The following is a 10,000-nucleotide window of genomic DNA, read 5'->3' as shown; positions in this document are numbered from 1 at the left end:
CAATTTTCAAGTCTTGTATTAATTAATTAGTCTTTTATATTTTGTATTTATTTATTTTTCTATTGACATTGCAAGGTTATTGTTAAAATACGAAAGTACCCCTAGAATAATGAAAACACCCTTGAAAAATGCAGTTATTCGTATTACAAACTGTTTAAAATACTTGAAATAGAATGCTGGAACAGAGTGATGTGGTGGTGGTGGTGGTGGTAGTGCTGGTGGTGGTGAAGGCAGTAGTAGCCGTATTAAGTCACTACATGTTACTTAAATACACGCCTAATGTCCTACCTACGCCTTGGATCGCTTTTCTGCTACCCTTATTTCGGTAGTGTATTATTGTTGTTGTTGTTGTTGTTGTTGTGGTGGTGGTGGTGGTGGTGGTGGTGTAACAGGTTAGTGTGTTTATGGTGGTTTGAGTTTTCTGCATAGTCTCTCTCTCTCTCTCTCTCTCTCTCTCTCTCTCTCTCTCTCTCTCTCTCTCTCTCTCTCTCTCTCTCTCTCTCTCTCTCTCTCTCTCTCTCTCTCTCTCTCTCTCTCTCTCTCTCTCTCTCTCTCTCTCTCTCTGTGTGTGTGTGTGTGTGTGTGTGTGTGTGTGTGTGTGTGTGTGTGTGTGTGTGTGTGTGTGTGTGTGGTTAATTCGTATATTGCATTAAGCCAATTTTTAACCTAGAATATCATTATTGTTATTAGTATTATTATTATCATTATTATTATCATCATCATCATCATCATCATCATCATCGTCATATATAGAAACATCGACTTATTATTATTATTATCTTTATTTGATTTATTTCCTTACGTCGCATTCGTAATGTTCGCTTTCTAATTAATATTCATGTCCTCCTCCTCCTCCTCCTCCTCCTCCTCCTCCTCCTCCTCCTCCTCCTCCTCCTCCTCCTCCTCAGCCCCTTCGTCAGGAACAAGGGAAGGGACTCTATCAAAGGGACGTTCACCTCGCCTCACCCTTTACCTGCTTCTAATTAGCCTCGCCGCCTCTCACCTGACGTCATGACCCTCTGTTGCCTGTTTCACGTATTACTGACCTCGAGAACTGACCTGAATTGACCTTGCTCCCAGGCGCCCTTTGAGTGAAGGAGCTGGGGAAAGAGGAATTTAGTAGGGAAATTTGTGGGTTGTTTTTGAGTCACGGCGCTGCAACAGTGAGGTCATATAGCGCCCAGGGAGAGAGTGTGTGGTAGGAGGGTGTGAGTGACTGTGATGAAGGAGGAACACGAGAAATACGAGATAAAAATATGGAGAGGAATGAATGGTAAAACAGAGGATTTATTTATTTTAGTCTGGAAAGGAAGAAGAAGAGGAGGAGGAATGAGAGAGAGAGAGAGAGAGAGAGAGAGAGAGAGAGAGAGAGAGAGAGAGAGGAGAGAGAGAGAGAGAGAGAAGAGAGAGAGAGAGCCAAGGAAATGTAAATAAAACCGAAAGGCAGAGAAAGAAAAACAAAACAAAATACTGATGGAGGAGGAGGAAGAGGAAGAGCAAGAGGAGGAGGAGGAAGAAGACAGTAAACTCCCTTGATACTGATCTTAAGATTCAAGCTTTGGAAAGTTTCTCTCTTGAACTTTGCCAGACTTGAAGATCACAAAGAGGAGTTAGTTTCTTGTCTGTACATATATACTTTTTTTTCTCTGTTCTGATAAAGTTTTGAAGAGAAGGAGGAGGAGGAGGAGGAGGAGGAGGAGGAGGAGGAGGAGGAGGAGGAGGAGGAGGAGGAAGAAGAAGAGGAGGAGGAGGAGGAGGAGGAGATGCACATTAATTTACTCATGGTTTTGTTTATTACGTAACTTTAAACTTCGCTAATATGGACTTTATGAGCAGTGTACATAATTGTTGTCTATGATTGAATGATTGTATTTGTCATGGCACGTGTTTTGCGCACTTGTTGACACCATTGTTTTGGCGCGTGTAGCTCACTGGTGTGCTTTTATAATTGATGATGTTGTCGTGTTATTATTATCATCATTATCATAATTATCTTTTTTATTATTTGCATTATTTCCAAGCAGTTGTGTTTATTGACGTTACTTGGTGAAGCAACAGTTGCAGAAGTAGTAGTAGTAGTAGTAGTGGTAGTGGTAGTAGCAGTAGTAGCAGCAGCATCACCAGCAGTTAAAGTCTAAATAGTAACTTGCTGTTATTAAAAATAAATAAATAAATAAAAACATCACTACCTTCGTATTTCTCACATCTTCATAAATAAGTCAAAAATATTTTCACACTTCCTACGTTAAAAATGATGAATGTATAATAGAAAAAAAACGACCGTAAGTTATTTATCACTTCAGGTCATTATCGCCGGCCTGACATTTACGTAATCTTTATTAAAATTGTTAATGAATGTGCACTGAGAAAAAATAAAATAAATAAATAAAAAAAAAAACTGGAGAAGCAGCGAGAATATTAATAACTCAGCTGGTGCCATCTTTGCCTCCGCCTCACCTGCCGTCAGTGTGGAACAGGTGGCGGCCGTGCGGGAGTGAATGGTTACAAGTTAGGTGATGGTGATGATGGAGCGGTGTTGTGCTAGTGTTATGATTCTCTTATTAGTTTTTTTTTTTTTTATTAGTTATTTTCGTAATTGATTTGTTTTTGTTTTCTTTTATTTCTTGGTTGTAGATTTTTTCTTAATCTCTGCTTCCGGGAACTGCACGCCGGATAGTCAAAAACAACAACAACAACAACAACAACAACAGCAACTATAATAATAGTAATAATAATAATGATAATGATAATAATAGTAATAATAATAATGATAATGATAATAATAGTAATAATAATAATAATAATAATAATAATAATAATAAGAAGAAGAAGAAGAAGAAGAAGAAGAAGAAGAAAAATAGTAATAACAGTAACAACAACAACAACAATAATAATAGCAATATCAACAAGAAACAACAACATCCACAGTAACAACAACAACATCAAAAAACTCCCCCGAAAATTAACGTGATCAGAACCGCGTTAGCATCAAGCACATGAGTACAACAACAGCCACACGAGTACGACAGCGTAGCCAAGATGGATGGTGCGGTACTCGGCGCAAACACGGTGCGCCGAGTAGAGGCAGGCAGCGGCTGGCCACGCCCCTCACTCCCTTCACCTGAGCCACTTAATTAACCCCTCGTAATACCTGATTTGCATCCATCCTCCTACTCTCCCTCTCTCTCCTTCCTCTCCTTTCCGCTCTCCCTTCTCCCTCTCTTCGCTATCTATCCCTCGCCTCTCTCCTCTCCGGAAATATCCCAGATTTTCAAGATGGCTGCCCAGATCAATACGGCAGACAGTCCCACTTCGGAGGGAGATGGCGAGTGATTTTTTTTTTTTTCTTTTGTCCTCGGTGACGTCATGATTATTGGTGTTCCTTTAGGTTTTTTAAATGGATTGTTGAATTCGTGATTGTTTTTTTTTTGTTTGTTTTTCTTCACTGTTGTTTACTTTTTTGTTTGTTTTCTTCATTATATCTACTTGTTTATTGATTTTTTTGTGTTTGTTAGTTTGCATATTTATTTGGGGTTTGATATTGGTTTTGTTGCTGCTTTTGTTGCTGTTGTTGTTGTTGTTATTCTTGTGATTAATATTATTGTTGTTATTATTATTATTATTAATATTATTATTATTATTATTATTATTATTATTATTATTATTATTATTATTATTATTATTATTATTATTATTATATTTACTACTACTACTACTACTACTACTACTACTACAACAGCAACAGCAACAACAACAACAATAACTACTACTACTACTACTACTACAACTACCCTTTCTATACCACCACCACCACCACCACCACCGGCAACTTTATCCCGGTATTAATGACGATCTCCTTACAAATCAGCGCAACAATCAATACCACATTGTAACCACCGGCTTTCCATTAAGACGTAACAAACTACCTCGTCTTTGCAGCATGTGAGCGTCGTTCATTCTCACTCACGCGTATAATGAATGTTTTTACTTATTATATTCACCGTCACAATCGTTATTCATTCATGCATGTATTCGCAACAGTGAGTCATTAAAGAAGCGAAAAGAGAGTATTTTGCATCGCTCGCTTCCTCGCTGGCTGGCTGGCTGGCTGGCTGGATGGATGGCAGTGTTTGAAAATGAGGTTCTTTAATGTTCGTTCAGCTCAGGTGGGTTTGTCATCACTCATTGCTTGTGTGGTGTGTGTGTGTGTGTGTGTGTGTGTGTGTGTGTGTGTGTGTGTGTGTGTGTGTAAGAGAGAAAGAGAGAGAGAGAGGAATTATTGACGTTTAGAGAGCAGAGAATAAATAAAGGTAGAAGAAAAGAGAATAATAAAGATAACAAATGTGAAAAGAAATAAGAGCACATAAAAATATAATAACTGAAAATGAAAGAAAGACAACAGGTGAAAGAAAATGGTGAAGAGTGAGAGAGAGAGAGAGAGAGAGAGAGAGAGAGAGAGAGAGAGGAGAGAGAGAGAGAGAGAGAGAGAGAGAGAGAGAGAGAGAGAGAGAGAGAGAGAGAGAGAGAGAGAGCAAGGTCAGCCAGCAAGCTAAACAGATAGACAGACAGTCAGCCAGTGAATGATAGACAGAAAGACAGACAGACAGACAGACAGACAGACGAACAGACAAATAAACAACCAGACAGATATAGACAGATATATGGAAAAACAGACAGACAGAGAGAAAAAGACATGCATACAGAGAGAGGCCCACGGACAGACAGGCGGACAGACAGGCGGACAGACACACTGACAGGCAGAAAAAGAGCTATGATAACTGAAAAAAGCAAAATAAATGAAAAAAAAAAGAAAAAAAATTAATGATTAAGGACAAAAAAAAAAACTAAAGCATGAAAAAATATGAAAACGATGTGATAGAGAAATAGAAATAAAAGATCGTAAAACTTAAAATAAGACAGCAAAATAAAAAGGAAAAAATAAGGAAATATGAAGGGATATAAATAAAAGGAAGGGAAAAAAATCAAGAATAAGGAAAATAGAGGAAAAAAAGGAAATAAAAGTACGCTGTAATGATTTACGAAAAGTCTTTGTGTGTTGAGAGTTGTTGGGGGCACGTGCTGTCCTGGGTGAGAGGGGACGCCGCCCCCCTCACCCTCCTCTCACCCTCCCCCTCCCTCTCCCGCACCCTCTTACCCTCTCTCCCACTCCGTCTGACTCTCTCCCCTTTATTCTCTCTCTCTCTCTCTCTCTCTCTCTCTCTCTCTCTCTCTCTCTCTCTCTCTCTCTCTCTCTCTCTCTCTCTCTCTCTCTCTCTCTGTGTGTAATGTGACGATCCCTTCCTCCTAATAAAGCCACTTTGAACCTGCTCTCTCTCTCTCTCTGTCTCTCTCTCTCTCTCTCTCTCTCTCTCTCTCTCTCTCTCTCTCTGGTAACTCACGTTCAAGTGGTGGTAGAGGTTTCATGTCAACTGTGAGGGAATTAAAGCTGCAGTGTTCATATTCTCTCTCTCTCTCTCTCTCTCTCTCTCTCTCTCTCTCTCTCTCTCTCTCTCTCTCTCTCTCTCTCTCTCTCTCTCTCTCTCTCTCATTTTTCGGTCCTTTCACAGCCGTTTTCTTTACATATCTTTTATTTTTTTCTTCTGCACAACAATGAAGCTTTTCTCACATACCTACTCTCTCTCTCTCTCTCTCTCTCTCTCTCTCTCTCTCTCTCTCTCTCTCTCTCTCTCTCTCTCTCTCTCTCTCTCTCTCTCTAGTCTTGGCTTTCACCCTCTCCCTATCTCAGTGTTACTTTTTTTTTATTTTTTTCCTTATTCTCTACGTAACTTCTCCTTTTCTCTCTCCCTTCCACAATCTCCTCTCCCTCTCTCCCTTTTGTCTCTTGTCCTCATCTCTCCTCCCGCTCTCTCTCTCTCCCGTTCCTTCAGCGTCTCCTTCATTCCTTTCCCCCTCAAAGCCTTCCTCCCTTCATCTTCCTTCGTAACCTCCCTACCTCGCTATCTCCCTTCGTCTCTCCCTTCTTCCTCTCTCCCCTCTCACCCGCCTCTGTTCTTCCCTCCATTTCCTTTCCCCTCCTTTCCCACCATCTTCTCTTGCTGATATTCTCTCTCTCTCTCTCTCTCTCTCTCTCTCTCTCTCTCTCTCTCTCTCTCTCTCTCTCTCTCTCTCTCTCTCTCTCTCTCTCTCTCTGCACCATTTTCTTTCACCTTTTGTCTTTCTTTCATTTTCATTTATTATTTTTCTATTTGCTTATTTCTTTTTACATTTGTTGCCTTTCCTATTCTCTTTTCTTTCGTCTTTATTTCTTCTCTTCTTTCTAAACCTCAGTAATTCATTCCTCTCTTTGTTCTTCTTCCTCTTCTCTTTCTTTTTCTTTACCTCTCATCCATTCCCTCATTCTACCCTTTGTTTGATTTTATACCCTCCCATCTCCCCATTCCTTCCTCTCTTCCCTTATTATTACCAGTATCTCATTCACCCATTCCTCATTCGGCACTCCCATTTCTTCCTCGTCTGTTTTAACTTCTGTCTGTTTCCTCCATTCCTCTTTCTATCTCTCCTTTCTATCCTAATCGTGGCTTTCCTTTCTTCCTGTCCTCCCTTTCCCGCTCTTCTCGCGCCCTCCCTTCCCTCTCTTCTCGCCCCCTCCCCCTCCTTCCTCTTGGTTCCGCCTTCGGGCAGAGACGCGGGAGAGACTTGAATCATCAACCTCATTAAATTTCCACTACCTTGTTCCTGCGGAGAGAGTCACGTGGTAGTAATTGGAGCGGCGGAGGCTGTATAGTATGTAGGTGAGGAGTGTGTGTGTGTGTGTGTGTGTGTGTGTGTGTTGAGTGCCTAAGGGAAAGTCCAGTTTCTCCCTATTTACACCTATTTAGACCTATGTGTGTGTTCCTCAAGGGTAGCATAAGGGAGTTGTCTCATTACCAGCTCACCTGTATACCTCCCGCCCTCCTCTTACCTCTTACCTGCCTCACCTGCTCTCCCAACCCCTCTCCCGCTCTCTCCGCCATCTTATCACAGGTATTAACAGGTGCATTGAACTCGTAATTGAGAAGGTGTCTTGTGTGTGTGTGTGTGTGTGTGTGTGTGTGTGTGTGTGTGTGTGTATGTGTGTTGCTTTGTTTCCTGTTTGTATCAGTCTTTGTTACACTTATTTTATGTTTTGTGTTTCCATGTGTTTTCCAGTCTGATGGGAGTCGTTATCTTGTGTGTCTTTTCCTGTTTGTCTGATGTCAGTTTGTCCACGTGTCTGTTCATTTATCATTCTCATATTCCACTCATTTATACCTTTCTGCTTGGTTCTGTCTCTCTCTCTTCCACTAGGTTAGGTTAGATTAGGTTCGATTAGGTTAGGTTCGGTTAGATTTTCAACTCGAGGTTTTAGGAATTGTGAAACTGATCTAAAAGTTCGAACAATGAAATAGTGAAACGCAAACAGAAGATCAGAACCGCGAGAGGAAATTAAAGGTAAGCAGTTCTCAGCAATTCTCAGGTGAACAACGAAACACTGAAGTCACTCTACGAATTCTAAGGTGAATAAGAAAACCCCCTCTACTCTATCAACTCTCAGATGAAAGACAAAAAGAAAAAAAAACTCGTTAAATCCTCACATGAAGCAAGGAAACCACGACTACTCTACATATTCCTAGGAAAGAGAGAGAGAGAGAGAGAGAGAGGAGGGGGAAATAAACACCTTAACCACTCACTTGAAACAAAAAAACACCTCTACAGATTTTAAAGTGAAAGAGAAAGAGAGGAAAAAAAAAAAAAAACACCTGAATCACTCACCTGAAGTAGTCCTCCCGGCAGTAGAGGTGACCGTGTTTGGCGAAGCATTTCTCCTCGAGGGGCTGATGGCATTCCCAGCACCTCAGGCAGGCACTGTGCCACACCCCCTCCTGCGTCTTGGAGAACCAGCGCTCCGTGATCCTGACGCCACACCCCACGCACACCGCCTCCTCCTGACTGTGTGGCTCCTCCTGTCTGTCCAGCATCTTTACGGACTCTGGCTCTTGAACGCTTGGCTCTTTAGATTCTGGCGTGCCTTAGGGTGATTCTTGGGTCCTCTGTTGTTTTTGTTTTTGTTTCTTAGTTTTTTTTTTTTAATAGTGCGTCTAATTTCTGGGTTTTTGGGTGATTTTTCAAGGGTTCTTTGATTTTTCTTCTGTTTTTAAGGTTTGGTTGTTTTTTTGGTTGTGATTCTTTGGTTTGTTTGAGTTTCCCTCTCTCTCTCTCTCTTGTTCAGTTTATTTTCCAGGTTCCGACGTGTTTGTTGTCTTTTAGTAGTTTCGTTTTCTTCTTTTATTTCCTCACGTAGGATGTTGTACTATCCTTCAGTTCCTCCAAGTGTTTATCCCCTTCTCTGTTATGGTACTTGATTTCCTTTGAAAGTCCTTCAGGTATTGAATATTTTAAGTTTCCTCCACAGGGAGTCTCAGTTGTCCAAAATACCTTATGGTAATGTGTTCCTTTGTGTCACTACTTACATTTAAAGTCTTCCTTCCTGTGAGTGGGAACCGCAGTCTCTTTTCCGTGTATTCCCTCTTACAGTTTCAAGAAGAGCTTTTAAAGTCCCTTTCTTTGACCCTTTATCTTGAGGATATGTGAAGTAGATCCTCTTTGAAACTCCGGGAAGATATTTTGAAATCCTTTATTTACTTACAGACTTGTGGACTCCTCAAAGACTCCTCGTGGTGGTGGCGAAGAGAATAAAGGCTGTTTTACTTCCCTTGCTGACGGTAAGTACTTCTCTTTGTACTTGTTGTGTTTACTCCTACTTGCCAGAAGACTAGATGAACTTTGGGATCGTTTTGTTATTGTTTTTGTCTTATTTTTTGCACGTATTGTAACTTTGCGATCCTTCCGTGAGACGAGATATTGTTGCTTTTTGTTTTTATTGTCCTTGTCAATGGAAGCTTCGGTTTTCTTCCTCTCCTCTCGTGGTGTGATTAACGTCTAAGTGGTGAGGTGTCCTGCCGCGTCAAGTGGTGGTCAGGTGTGCTGCTGGGCGAGTCTTGCTGGTGTGTCTTGGCAGGTGTGTGTTGGCAGGTGTGTGTTGGCAGGTGTGTTTCTTCCTCCACGTGGCCTGACAAGGAAAGAGAGAGGGGGAAAGTTTATGAGTAACAGTATGGGATATATTAAGTGTTACTACTACTACTACTACTACTACTACTACTACTACTACTACTACTACTACTACTACTACTACTATGACTGCTGCTGCTGCTAAAATTAAGGAGACGCGTCACATATTTAAGGGTATTTAAATGTGAGGCTTTCTTAAACATTACGAACTAAAAAGGTAAACATCAAGGAAAAGACTTTGAAAGAGAAAAGATGGTATTTTTTCAACTTCTCGTTCTTTTGTTACCATCTTCATCCTTCCTCCTCCTCCTACTCCTCCTCCTCCTCCTCCTCCTCCTCCTCCTCCTCCTCCTCCTCCTCCTCCTCCTCCTCCTCCACTCTTCCCTTCTACTTATGAGAGCCTAGAAGGTAAGAAAGTGGAGTGGTTCTTTCTTAATCTCCTCCTCCTCCTCCTCCTCCTCCTCCTCCTCCTCCTCCTCCTCCTCCTCCTCCTCCTGTCCGATTTTTTTAAAGCTTTGTCTTTTCTTTCTTTGTTTTCTGCATATTTTATTTTTTATTAATTTTTCTTCTTCTTTTTTTTACCTTGTTTCTTTTCCCTTCGTCTTTTGTTTGTTATTGTATATTTCATTGCTTTCTTTTTCTTTTCTTGTTTTTTTTTATTTCCTGAATTTGGCTTTTGCATATTTCAGTGTATTTGCTCATACTCTCTCTCTCTCTCTCTCTCTCTCTCTCTCTCTCTCTCTCTCTCTCTCTCTCTCTCTCTCTCTCTCTCTCTCTCTCTCTCTCTCTCTCTCTCTCTCTCTCTCTCTCTCTCTCTCTCTCTCTCTCTCTCTCTCTCTCTCTCTCTCTCTCTCTCTCTCTCTCTCTCTCTCTCTCTCTCTCTCTCTCTCTCTCTCTCTCTCTCTCTCTCTCTCTCTCTCTCTCTCCCCCATTATTTTTTCCTCCTTTCTTT

The 10,000-nt window shown here is 41.0% G+C and overlaps 1 protein-coding gene and 1 long non-coding RNA gene across 5 annotated transcripts in view; one reads left to right on the top strand and one right to left on the bottom strand.

Moving 5' to 3' along the window:
* Positions 1–8,727, top strand: part of LOC135093731 (uncharacterized) — a 114,416-nt gene extending 105,689 nt beyond the window's left edge. For all 3 annotated transcript variants that reach the window (XR_010263473.1, XR_010263474.1, XR_010263475.1), the window contains one exon: positions 8,629–8,727. This is a non-coding gene — a long non-coding RNA (uncharacterized LOC135093731). The remainder of the gene's footprint in view (positions 1–8,628) is intronic.
* The window catches only part of LOC135093730 (LIM/homeobox protein Lhx2-like), a 48,416-nt gene that overhangs the window by 29,883 nt on the left and 8,533 nt on the right, over positions 1–10,000 (bottom strand). For both annotated transcript variants that reach the window (XM_063993272.1, XM_063993273.1), the window contains exon 2: positions 7,753–9,049. In XM_063993272.1, coding sequence (XP_063849342.1) covers positions 7,753–7,958 — 206 coding nt within the window. In that variant the 5' untranslated portion in view covers positions 7,959–9,049. The remainder of the gene's footprint in view (positions 1–7,752; positions 9,050–10,000) is intronic.

This window comes from Scylla paramamosain, chromosome 43, assembly GCF_035594125.1.
Source record: "Scylla paramamosain isolate STU-SP2022 chromosome 43, ASM3559412v1, whole genome shotgun sequence".
NCBI lineage: Eukaryota > Metazoa > Arthropoda > Malacostraca > Decapoda > Portunidae > Scylla > Scylla paramamosain.
Note: the sequence above shows the minus strand (reverse complement) of the source record. Positions and strands in the feature narration are given on the sequence as shown.